The following is a 13,624-nucleotide window of genomic DNA, read 5'->3' on the forward strand; positions in this document are numbered from 1 at the left end:
GTAATGCTGTTCGCCGTTAGGAATCATCAAAGCAGGAATAACTGAGCGGATTCGGAAATCGGCTTGTTGTTTGATCTGTGCTATGCTGTGCAGTGAATGTTTTCGTCTGGATGTGTGTTATTTGATGTGGCTCAATGAGGCTGTCTCTGTGCAGAAAGCGTGATCCACACCAACACCTTACATAAGAGCTGATTTCATTATTAGAGATGGCTGGAAATGATTTGATGCTGATGGGAGCAGTTCATTTACAGTAGATAGATAGACACTAGATAGTAGGGGTGTGCAGTATAGTATAAAAATGGCTTTTTGTTTTATACCTCAGTTTTAAAGTTAAGTATAGTTTCAGCACAATTTTCATTCATTCATTTTCTTGTCGGCTTAGTCCCTTTATTAATCCGGGGTCGCCACAGCGGAATGAACCGCCAACTTATCCAGCAAGTTTTTACGCAGCGGATGCCCTTCCAGCCGCAACCCATCTCTGGGAAACATCCACACACACATTCACACACTCATACACTACGGACAATTTAGCCTACCCAATTCACCTGTACCACATGTCTTTGGACTGTGGGGGAAACCGGAGCACCCGGAGAAAACCCACGCGAAGGCAGGGAGAACATGCAAACTCCACACAGAAAGGTGAATTGGGATGTTGGAAATCAACAATATGATGTTATGATATGATTTCCAACAATGTTGGAAATTAACAATATGATGCATTACTACAGGATTAAAAAAAACAGCATTTATGTAAAAATGCTTTTAAAAGTCACTATAGATCAACATAACAAATTGGTGCTGACAAAAACAAACAATAACTTTATATTGACTCCGAACTTTACCATTTTTAACCATTAGTAAAATTGCTTGCCTCATTATTTATTATACATTACTGTAATATTAAATTAAAAAAAATGTAAAAGAGACTTAACTGTTCATATATTAAAGGTGCAGTAGGTGATTGTCTTCAGAAACATTTGTTGTTGTGCTGATTGAAATTCTCTTCACAGTCCAATATTAATGATTAAAGTAAATGATGTAAATCAGTGGTTCCCAACCTTTTTTTGCCTGAGACCCCCTTTTTCCCCAGAAAATATTGTAAGGCCCCTCTCCACATTTAATGATATAATCGCTCATATAAGTTTGCAGTAATGATGACAAAAAATGTTGTTTTCAAACAAACGGTATGTTTATTATTTAGGTATAGATAGATTTTTTTTATCTAGATTAATCTAGATTAAAATGGCTCATTTGAATTTTGCCGAAGGCATTCAGAATATGTGTGCTACTTAAATAATTTCTCAAGCCAGGTGGCGCATTAGACCAGGAGCTCATCTCCGGTTTCTCAAAATGCATCACAAACTGCTTGAGAAACTGTTCTACTATGATAATAAGTGATGAAAATAAATGAAGTTCAATAAGATTAATTCATTCATTTTCTTTTCGGCTTAGTCCATTTATAAAAAAGCGGTCGCGACAGCGCAATGAACCACCAACTTATCCAGTTCGTTTTTACCCTTCTAGCCGCAACCCATCTCTGGGAAACATTCACACACACACTCATACACTACGGATAATCTTTGGACTATGGGGGAAACCGGAGCACCCGGAGGAAACCCACGCAAACGCAGAAAGAACATGCAAACTCCACACAGAAATGACAACTGACCCAGCCGAGGCTCAAACCAGCAACCCAGCGACCATCTTGCTGTGAGGTGACAGCCCTACCTACTGTGCCACTGCGTCACCGTTTTCTAAGATGTACCTATGTTTACTTTAGGCCTAGATAAGCTCAAGCAGCGATTTTTTTGATGACCTTAATCCAACTAAAATCATAACTGAACTAAACAGAAATGAAATTAAGGCATGTGGAGTATGCAGACATTAGTGGCATTATTGAAGTAAACAAGGTCTTTGGGACCTTGGTAGTTATGCATCATAATGTTGATTTCCAACATTGAATATCCTAGCGAGCCCCCTGTTGGGAACCGCTGATCTAAGTGTGTTTATACTGCATGTATTTTTATTTTCTGGGTAAGGCATAAAACAAAAAAATGTTCGTCCAATTAAATATTGTCGGGCCGACATCTCCTATATTTCCAAGAAGTAGCTCAAACTGTCTATCAACAAATGCAGATTTGGGCATTAGCATGTGTGCGTCTGCATGAGCTCCGCACGTTCATGACATGTGCACACGAGACAGTCACAGTCACGGCAAAATCAAATGCTGAATCTAAACTTTTTAAACTCCTGAATCAATATTGGAGTGAGTTTTGCACGCTGAAGGAAGGATGACACCATGGCTGAAGTATTTCTGTTAGACAGGTAATGTTCTGTTGTAAAACTACTTTAGCTTCACGCAGAGCTGATGCAGATGTTGTTGTTAAAATGGGTTATATGCACAGACGTGTTGTTCAGCCACTGAAATCTCCCGGTGAAAGATTGATGACACTATTTTCAGTTTGATAAGGTATTTTTACAGCATCGATAATGTAGATTTAAATTTAATTTAACAACATAACGTCATTAAATTGTGCTATTCCGCCTAGCCTACTTTACTGAGCTGAAGATGCTTTTATATTCACATTGGGTCATTTCTGAACCCGCTCCCTATATTGTTTACCGCTACTCTGAATATTCGCTCTGAAGTAGCATGTAAGTTTGGCTTAGTAATAAGTGAAATTCCTGCACGCCGCCGGGCCAACCACTACATACACTTCTAACTGGCGGATGACATGAACTAGTGGGTTATCTGCTGTCGTGTCACGTGTCATTTCTGGAGGCGTGGCTTTAGAACACAGTCCCTCCCCTGCCGTCCAAAGCTAATGCTAACCGATTAGCATTTTGGCAGATCACCCACTGCACCTTTAAGATTTCTTCATCAAATTAAGTTGTTCAAAACTAGATGCCTCAAATAAAGTTGTACACATGCATTCGTTCATAAAGTTCAACACAGTACTGTAACTGTCCACACTGGACGAAAAATCCACACACTGAAATGTATTTACAGAAACATCTACATCATTACACACTTACCAGATATGGACCCTTATCCTTATCTTCCTCCCCTTCCTCTTGTACTCTTCCTCTCCATCCCACATCCTCCAACATGTCTCCACCTGTCTCTAAAACCAATCCCAAAGCCTCAATCTGCTTAAAACCCACTTTGCACGCACATTAATGCGTGCACTCAGCTCTGCTCACACACTCACACACTCTTCACTTTTTCTCTTGGCTCAGCACGAGTTCTTGGGTCAAGTGTTGCTGCGAGCCGTGGCCCTTCAGGGGCCCTTTAACCATCGCAATTTACCACCGCATCACCGCTCGACTTGACAAGCACCTGCATTCCAGCGGATCATATCTGCTAGTCGTCAGGGAGAGAATCATGACGCTTTCACAAGCTGGAATGTAGGGGGACGGAGACCAGCAGCTGTGCTTTACCAAAGACGGAGAACGTGCTAATGCATTCCTCATTCACAGCGCATGAAAGCAAAGTATGACAGAAATGAGTCCGGAGAGAGATTTAGATTCGGGATGTGTAGGACAAGCATGAGGTTAAGTTAGGGTTATGTGTTCACATCTGGTCAGTTTTAGATCATCAGGGGATCGGTAATTACAGGCAACTTTTTGGATGCTTCTTTAAACATCACTATGCATTAGATCTAATGAATGCATGAAGTTATGAATTTATAGATCCTCATCTCGATGCAATATGATGATAAATGGACTCAGGAGATGCATTTGAGCATTTCAGCTGGTCAGTTTTAGATCATTAGCTGATGGGTAATTACAGGTGTAGGGAATTGCGAGTATGAAGACAACTTTTTGGATGCATTTTTAGTGTGTTTTAAACATCATTGACATTAGATCTTATGAATGCATGAATTTATGAATTTATAGATCATCATCCTAATGTAATATGATTATAAATGTACTCAGGAGCTGCATTTCATCTGGTCAGTTTTGATCATTAGCGCATGGGTAATTACAGGTGTAGGGATTTGTAAGCAGGAAAACAACTTTTTGGATGCTTTTTTAAACCAATATACATTAGTTCTGATAAATGCATAAAGTTATGCATTCAGATATTATCTTTTCAATGCAACGTGATCATAAATGCACTCAGAAGATGCATTTGAGCATTTCAGCTGGTCAATTTGATATCATTAATGGATCGGTTATTACAGGTGAAGAGATTTGTTAGCAGGAGACAACTTTTTGGATGCTTTTTTAATCATCAATATGCATTAGATCTGAGGAATGCATGAAGTTATGAATTTATAGATCCTCATCTCAATGTAATATGATCATAAATGGACTCAGGAGATGCATTTGAGCTGGTCAGTTTTAGATCAATAGCTGATGGGTAATTACAGGTGTAGGGATTTGTAAGCAGGAAAACAACTTTTTGGATGTTTTTTTAAACCAATATACATTAGTTCTGATAAATGCATAAAGTTATGCATTCAGATATTATCTTTTCAATGCAACGTGATCATAAATGCGCTCAGAAGATGCATTTGAGCATTTCAGCTGGTCAATTTTATATCATTAGCTGATGGGTGATTACAGGTGAAGAGATTTATTAGCAGGGAAACAACTTTTTAGATGCTTTTAAAAACATCATTATATATTAGATCTGATTAATGCATGATGTTATGAATTTAGAGATCATCATCTCAATGTTATATGATAATAAATGGACTCAGGAGATGCGTTTGAGCATTTTATCTGGTCAGTTTTAGATCATTAGCTGATGGGTAATTACAGGTAAAGAGATTGGTGAGCAGGAGACAACTTTTTGGATGTATATTGGTATGTTTTAAACCTTAATATACATTAGATCTGATGAATGCAGGAAGTTATGAATTTATAGATCATCGTTTCAATGTTAAATGTTTATAAATAGACTCAGGAGATACATTTGAATTGTTGTTCATTACCATTTATTTTAATTTATAAAAGAGACCTATGTTATGACCTCTAGGGGTTAAGTCGTAACAGAAATTAGTTGAGTGAGGAAAATCGGAATGAATTGAAACGATCGTGTAAAGAATGTGTTGAATTAGGGTTATTGCACACTGAATTCGAATTTTTCGCATTTTGCACATTCAAAATGAATTCGATCTCACATTGTTTCAGTCGTATTGACACACTTTGAAACTTGAATTCGTCATAAAACAATTTAAATCAAGTTTGATTTTTTTCTGGGGTTTTTTCGCAATGCATTTTGAGAGGTGTTTTCCCAGTTCAGAGCCACTGTACACGTGGTATAAATCCATCACCTAACTTTATGACAAACGGGGTGATAATATAAAGTCAGAACGTGGCGGCCAGTTGAGAACCCCTATGCTGGATTTAGTGACCGGTGTATCTCTCCCTCCTGCTGTTTGGGGTGTGTGTATGTCCATACATTTGAAGTACTGTCCATAGACATTTTAATAGCAAGCTAGACGCCTCATGTTCCATTTCTGTCCATTGCTAGGAATCTCTTCAGGAACCAACGAGCCCAAAAAAATTAAAAGAATGCATTTATGGAAATTTCTATTCTGTGTTATTCTTGTCGCCTTTGCCAAAAAGTGCCATTACGCTACTAAAAGACATTTCCTGTGAAGAAAAACATTCAGTTTTACTTTATTTTTTACAGATGAATATGAATGGAAATGATCATCTGCCAAGTTACTTCAATGCAGTGGACAAATGGCCGGGGAAAATTCATGAGCCCTTGGACCAGGGGAACTGCAATGCATCATGGGCTTTCTCAACTGCAGGTGAGACAGCGAAAACACAACACAGACAATCAGTTTCTATATGCAGTATATTAGCTTTTATATAACATGCGCTGTCAAAACACATTTCGATATGTATCAATGCAAGTGAATTGGCTTACTGAAAAGTCCTTCTGCATATACCCTATTATATTAAAAGCAGTTTATTAATATAGCACTACTAGTCATCAGTGAATTGGGTAGGCTAAATCGCCCGTAGTATATGTATAGATGAGTATGTATGGATTTTTCCCGGTGATGGGTTGCAGCTGGAAGGACATCTGCTGCATAAGAAACATATGCTGGATAAGTTGGCGGTTCATTCTGCTGTGGCAACCCCAGATTAATAAAGGGACTACGCCGAAAATGAATAAATGAATAAATGAATAAATGAATGAATGAATGAATGAATGAATGAATGAATGAATGAACAATCATCAGTGCTGACGCTCATATGTGAACCCCTGTGATTCACTGCTAGCTGTGGCATCAGACCGGATCTCCATTCAGTCCATGGGTCACATGACGCCTCAGCTCTCGCCCCAGAATCTGATCTCCTGCGATACTCGGCATCAGGACGGCTGTGCTGGAGGACGTATCGATGGGGCCTGGTGGTTCATGCGGCGCAGAGGGTAATTCACTGCATGTTTAACACACAACCACAAAATTAAGAGCTAATCTAAGTGCTGCACATTTGATAGATAATATTGAAAACTGTCACATCATATTATTTTTCTTAAAATCAGAACATCTATTCTAACAATTACGCATCAACAACATGTTATTAAGGAAAATGTCACAGTTTCCACAAGTGTTATTAACAGTAATAGTAATATTAATGAACAAATCTGCAGCAAATTAAATTAGATGATTTATAAAGGATTATGCGACTAAAATCTAGAGGAATAATTCTGAGGATTTTGCATTTCATCATGGGAATAAATTCAGTTTGAAAATTATAGAAAAATATTTTTGGGGGTTTTCCCACATATTTAGATATATGTTTGAGTAAAACATCTTCCAAATTTGAATGAAATTTATTGTTATTTAGAGTTTTTTTGTGGAAAAAACTAACAAAAAACTAACAATATTTTCATGTTTATATTAATTGTTAGACAACACATTAATAATGTTTTAACTCCAGAAAAGTAAAGAAACAAAAAAATATGGAACTTGGAAGTAATTCCATTTAAAACATGAAAGAAAATCTATTCAAAATGGAAGAAATTCTATTAAAAATGGAAGGAATTCTAATAAAAAATTCAAGAAATTTTAATAAAAAATGGAAGAAATTCTATGAATAAATTCTATAAAAAAATGAAGGAATTTTAATAAGAAATGGAAAACAATTCTACTAAAAATGGAAGAATTATATCAATAAATTTTATTTAAATGTAAGAAATTTTATTAAAAATTAAATTTTATTAAAAAAAAAATAAAAGAAATTTTATCAAAAAATGGAAGAAAATCTATATAAAATGGAAGAAATTCTATTAAAAATGGAAGAAACTACAAAAAATGGTAAAAATTCGATTAAAAATGGAAGAAATTCTATAAAGAAGTTCTAATAAAAATGGAAGAAATTTGATTAAAAATGTAAGAAACAATAATAAGAAATGGAAGAAATTTTATTAAAATGTGAGAAATTTTATTAAAATGACAGAAATTATATTAATAAATTCTATTAAAAATGGGAAATATTCTATTAAAATTAAAGAAAGTATTTTAATAAGTTCTATTAAATTGGGAAAAATTCTATTAAAAATGGAGGAAATCTTATTAAAATATGTAAGACATTCTTTTAAAAATGAAAGAAATTCTATTAAATATGGAAGAAATTTTATTAATATGGAAGAAATTATATTAATAAATTCTATTAAAAATGGGAGAAATTCTATTAATATGGAAGAAATTCTATTAATGAATTCTATTAAAAATGGAAGAAATTATATTAAAAAATGGAAGAAATCTTAAAAAAAAATTAAGAAATTCTAATAAAAATGGAAGAAATTATATAAAAAATTGAAGAAATTCTATTAAAAATGGAGGAAATTATATTAAAAATGAAAGAAATTCTATAAAAAATGGAATAAATTTTATTAAAATTTAAGAAATTATATTAATAAATTCTATTAAAAATGAAAGACATTTTATTAAAAAAATGTAAGAAATGTCATTTTTTGGAAGAAATCCAATTTTTTCAATCACATCAAATACTAAAAATGAATATGCTGTTATGGGATGACAGTCTCTTGATAAATTGAAAAACTGATAAATTATTTACACCCATTGCCCATTCCTGAATATACTGTAACATCACAGATCATGCAAAAATGTTCAAATAAGGTCAAGCTAATTCATATTAATTTCCAACAATGTAACCAGTTTCCATAAAATTACATTGTCCAAACTGAAATACAGTAATTACACAATCGGAATATATTCCCAAACATCAATAATGATGTCTTTTTGCTTTTTTTTTTATTTCCAGGGTTGTGACACAGGACTGTTACCCCTTTTCTCCACCTGAACAAAGCGCAGTTGAAGTTGCTCGCTGTATGATGCAGAGCCGAGCGGTGGGCCGAGGAAAGAGACAAGCCACAGCACACTGTCCCAACAGCCACAGCTACCACAATGACATCTATCAGTCCACCCCACCATACAGACTGTCCACCAACGTAAGTCCAATCACACTGCTTTTCCAGACACTTCACCATGTTTATAGAGTACATCAGGCATCCCGTATGTCTCAACATGTTAGGATTACACTCTCTATTAAACACACAGTCATCTGCCTGCGTAACCAATGCTTTAAGCATCAGTGATTTACTGTTTTTTCCTTCACACCCAGCATCTGTGTGCATTTTTGCTCGCGATTTCTTCATCCATCAAAACCCTTCAGCTCAAAGCCAAAGGGAGGAATAATTCTCAACTGTCTGGAGAGGATTTAGATTAGTAGTCGTGTCATGGTTGGATGTATTCTCTCTAACCATGCATTTGTCACATAGGTAGTCTGTATTAAATATATTTCTCTAGGCATGTTTTAGATCGTATATCATTCCCGGAATATTTGAGGAAATTATTCAACTTTTATTTTTATTATTTGATGAACTTAATGGTAATTTTAATAAAATAAAAATATAAAAAATAAGTTAATAATAAGTATATATTATTGTTATTATTATTATTATTATTATTATTATTATTAATATATATATATATTTAATTTTTTTACAACTTTATTTATTAGGTTTTTAAAAAATATCAAAACACATTCACTTTCATATTCACTTTGTCCAACAAACACTTACACAACAGTTAATTACAGATACTCAAAAAAGTAACAATAAATGAGTAAAAAAATAGAAAAATAGAAAACAAATACTGATAATAAAATAATATTTATTTATTTATTTTACTTTTTATTTTATTTGTTTATTTATTTTACATTACCTTTTTACTTTATTTTATTTTACTTTTTATTTTATTTTATTTATTTTACTTTACTTTTTACTTTATTCTAATTATTTATTTTACTTTTTTACTTTAATAAACTTTTTTATTTTATTTATTTCACTATTTTATTTTATTTGTTTATTAATTTTACTATTTTATTTCATTTATTTATTTCACTATTTTATTTTATTTGTTTATTTATTTTACTTTTTACTTTATTTTATCATTTTACTTTTTTATTTTATTTATTTTACTTTATTTTACCTTTTTATTTTATTTATTTATTTTACTATTTTGTTTTATTAGTTTTTTCATTTTACTTTATTACTTTATTTTGTATTATTTACCTCTTTTATTTTATTTTATTTGTTTATTTATTTTACTATTTTATTTATTTATTTCACTATTTTATTTTATTTTTTTGCTTATTTATTTAACTTTTTTACCTATTTTCCTTTTTTGTTTTATTTGTAATTTATTTTATTTTACTTTTTAATTTAATTAATTTGTTTTATTTCATTTATTTATTTTACATACTTTGTTTTATTCATTAATTTTACTTTTTTACTTTATTCATTTATTTTACTATATTATTTTATTTTAATTATTTATCTATTTTAGTTTTCTTTTTTATTTTATTTTACTTTTTTATTAAAACGTATTTCTTTATTTTATTTTACTTTTTAAATTTATTTTAATTTTTTTATTTAACTTTTTTATTTTATTATATTCTATTTACCTAGACAGCCTATTTCAGAGCACTGTTTCTGGAACTCCTATAGGAATGCATTTACCTTTGTTTTGTGATGCATGCAAAAATGGCATTAGTCTGGAAAACGCTGTTCATTCTCACATTTCCTCAACTTTCTTGACATGTTGTTTTTGTTTTTTTCCACTTGCAGGAGAACGAGATTATGAAAGAGATTATGGATAATGGCCCTGTGCAAGGTATGGATTTCTCTCAATGTGTGTATGTATGTCTGTTTGTGAGCCAGAGGATAAGAATAGTCAAAAGCACATGGCTAATGACGGTTAACGCAGTCAGCAAGCAATCAGTCTGTCACATTAGTCACCATGGATACCGTAGACGCCCGTACAAAGCAATTAGTTTACACAAAAGGCCTAAACTCATCATATATTATACAGTACATTCTTGAGAAAGTCCCCTAGAGTAATATGATGAGGGTGTGTTGTTCGGAGTTTCTCCATGATCCCGTGCCAGTGTTCTGTTGTATTGTTTCAGGAGAGAATCCTGGATTTTTGCCAGATTTCACTTCTAATCTTTGCAAAAATTCTGCCTAACCTCTGGCTTATATTGAGAAACAGCAGATGAAAAGATAGTCTACATGTGCGTGAGTGTGTGTGTGAGTTCATTTAGCTCTGTTTGTGCTGAGGATCTCCTTGTAATGTCTGGAAAAACCCAGTTTAAAGCTTAACGTATACTTAAGTTTATATGGATGTGTGTACAGTAGTGATGTTTCAATGTACAGTACAGTAGTAATGTTTCAATACCCCAAATACAAGCCATAGATTTATTTGTACAGATATATGTAAAATTAGTTGTTAGTAGTCTCCTATTCTAAATAAACTAGCATGTCCAATTAATAATATAGCACATATTTCATATTTAAAATAATGTATACTTCACATTTAGTGATATTTCATGATTTAATTAAATTTGAAGTATTAAACGTTATATGTTTTGACCAGCGGGTGTCACCAGTGAACTGTTTTAATTGCTTCGAAATGATGAATCGCTTTGTAAAGCAATTGGTTTAGTTGATTTAAAGTTTATTATTATTCTATAATAATATATCATATATTATTTAATAATATATCACATATTTCCAGTGTTGAGGGTAACACATTACAAATAGCGCGAGTTACGTAATAATATTATTTTTCTAAGTAACGAGTTTTATGCATTACTTTAAAAAAATTAAGTAATAATATTTGAGTTACTTTTTAAAAATAAAACTTGAGTTACTTTTTAGATTAATTATTACACATTTTAAAAAAATTATTTGCTGAATTAAAATTAGTGTAATCACATTGAATTACAAACTCAATGAGACAAAAATACCAAAGTAGTAAACACATTGCTTTCAACTTTAAAATATCTGTATACACGGCATGTATAGTGTCTGGAAGTTACTTTTGTTGAGTAGCTAAATATTGTTCTGCATTACATTCGAAAGTAACTTTCCCAATACTGCATATTTTTTATATTTAAAATATTGTATACCTCACATTTGGTGATATTAAATTATTTAATTAAATTTGAAGTATTATACGTTATATGTTTTGGCCTCCGGGTGTCACCAGTGAACTGTTTTAATTGCTTCGAAATGATGAATCGCTTTGTAAAGCAATTGGTTCAGTTGATTTAAAGCTTATTATTATTCTATAATAATAAATCATATATTATTTAATAATATATCACATATTTCCAGTGTTGAGGGTAACACATTACAAATAGTGCGAGTTATGTAATAATATTATTTTTCTAAGTAACAAGTTTTATGCATTACTTTTTTTAAAATTAAGTAATAATATTTGAGTTACTTTTTAAAAATAAAACTTGAGTTACTTTTTAGATTAATTATTATGCATTTAAAAAAAAAAAAATTTGCTGAATTAAAATTAGTGTAATCACATTGAATTACAAACTCAATGAGACAAAAATACCAAAGTAGTAAACACATTGCTTTCAACTTTAAAATATCTGTATACACGGCATGTATAGTGTCTGGAAGTTACTCTGGAAGTAGCTAAATATTGTTCTGCATTACATTCGAAAGTAACTTTCCCAATACTGCATATTTTTTATATTTAAAATATTGTATACTTCACATTTAGTGATATTTAATGATTTAATTAAATTTGAAGTATTATACAATATATGTTTTGGCCTGCGGGTGTCACCAGTGAGCTGTTTTAATTGCTTCGAAATGGTAAATTGCTTTGTGAACCAATTGGTTCAGTTGATTTAAAGCTTATTATTATTCTTCAATAATATATCATATATTTCTAGTGTTTGGGGTAACACATTACAAATAACGTGAGTTACATAATAGTATTACTTTCTTAGTAACGAGTTTTTCGCATTATTTAAAAAAATTAAGTAATAATATTTGAGTTACTTTTTTAAAAAATGTAACTCGAGATACTTTTTAGATTTATTCATTTGCTTTAAAAAAATATTTGCAAAATTAAAATTAGTATAATCATGTTCAATCACACTCTCAATGAGACAAAAATACCACGGCAAACACATTGCTTTCAACGTAAATTAATCTGTGTATATGGCATGTATAGCGTCAGGAAGTTACTTTTAGGGAGTAACTAAATATTGTAATGCATTACATTCATAAGTAACTTTCCAATACTGCATATTTCATGTTTAAAATTATATTGTATTATATTTAGTAATATTTAATAATTGGTGGAGGGGGGGGGGGCGTTCCGGGAGTTTTCCGGGAGACAGAACAAAACGGGAGATGGGTCTGAAATACGGGAGACTCCCGAGAAAAACGGGAGTGTTGGCAGGTATGCCTGTGTGTACTGAGCAATGTTTAAGCGAGGCGCACAACTAACGTGCTCTGCACTGGACTTTAGACCTCCTCTCAGCTGGTCTATTGTGCAGTCTATTTTAGTTCCTCAAATTAGCAACGGGCGAACAATGTGCCTCAACACATCTCCTTTTTTAGACCAGAACGCCTATGGGTGCACATATGAGCGCAAATGCATTTGCTATTTAAACAGCGTGGTGGCAAACGTCAAACTGACACTTGTGTCGAGCTGAAAATAGCAAACAACAATTTCGGGACACCTTGCCGCATTGCGCCGGGTGTATGCTAGGGCCCTTCATGTTAGAAAGTAAGTGAAATATTGGCCAGAAAGGCAAAATGTTGACTACAAATTTCAGTGTTCGGTGTTGACACCTTGTGGACAAACTGAGTAGTGCAAAACCAATTCAAAGCGCATGTGAGAACTTGCACATTCATTATATGGACGGTTTGAAAAAAATAAACACGGTGTAAAAAAATTACACAAAAATAAACACTGCCAGTTTTGTTGACAGGAAAAAAGCATGCTTGGTGTGATCAAGGGCTAAGACATTCATGCACACTGATATGCTCATATTTATGCATAAAGATTAAATATATTTTAGGCTTAAAATACTGCAGATGGTTCTCAGAATGTAGCGTCATCTAGAACTGCTTTCACTTCACATGTCCCCAGGGCTTTGGAAGATTACGACCTGTACCCACCCAAAAAGTTTTTTTTCATGCCATTGGAAGCTTGTTTGAACTTTAGTACAATTCGATTGTTGACTTTGATCTCACTTTGATGTACAAAAGAACAAAATGTTTGTGTGAGCTTGTATTGTATTGTTT

General features: G+C 32.6%; 1 protein-coding gene across 2 annotated transcripts in view; it reads left to right on the top strand.

Annotated features, from left to right (window-relative positions):
* tinagl1 (tubulointerstitial nephritis antigen-like 1) overlaps positions 1–13,624 on the top strand; it is a 63,977-nt gene that overhangs the window by 38,346 nt on the left and 12,007 nt on the right. For both annotated transcript variants that reach the window (XR_015945221.1, NM_001044977.2), the window contains exons 6-9: positions 5,648–5,771; positions 6,250–6,400; positions 8,260–8,446; positions 10,127–10,172. Coding sequence is in view for 1 of the 2 variants with exons in the window: in NM_001044977.2 (NP_001038442.2) it covers positions 5,648–5,771; positions 6,250–6,400; positions 8,260–8,446; positions 10,127–10,172 (508 nt within the window). In the remaining variant the exon portion in view is untranslated. The remainder of the gene's footprint in view (positions 1–5,647; positions 5,772–6,249; positions 6,401–8,259; positions 8,447–10,126; positions 10,173–13,624) is intronic.

This window comes from Danio rerio, chromosome 19 (assembly GCF_052040795.2).
Source record: "Danio rerio strain M-AB ecotype USA chromosome 19, GRCz13ab, whole genome shotgun sequence".
NCBI classification, from domain to species: Eukaryota; Metazoa; Chordata; class Actinopteri; order Cypriniformes; family Danionidae; genus Danio; species Danio rerio.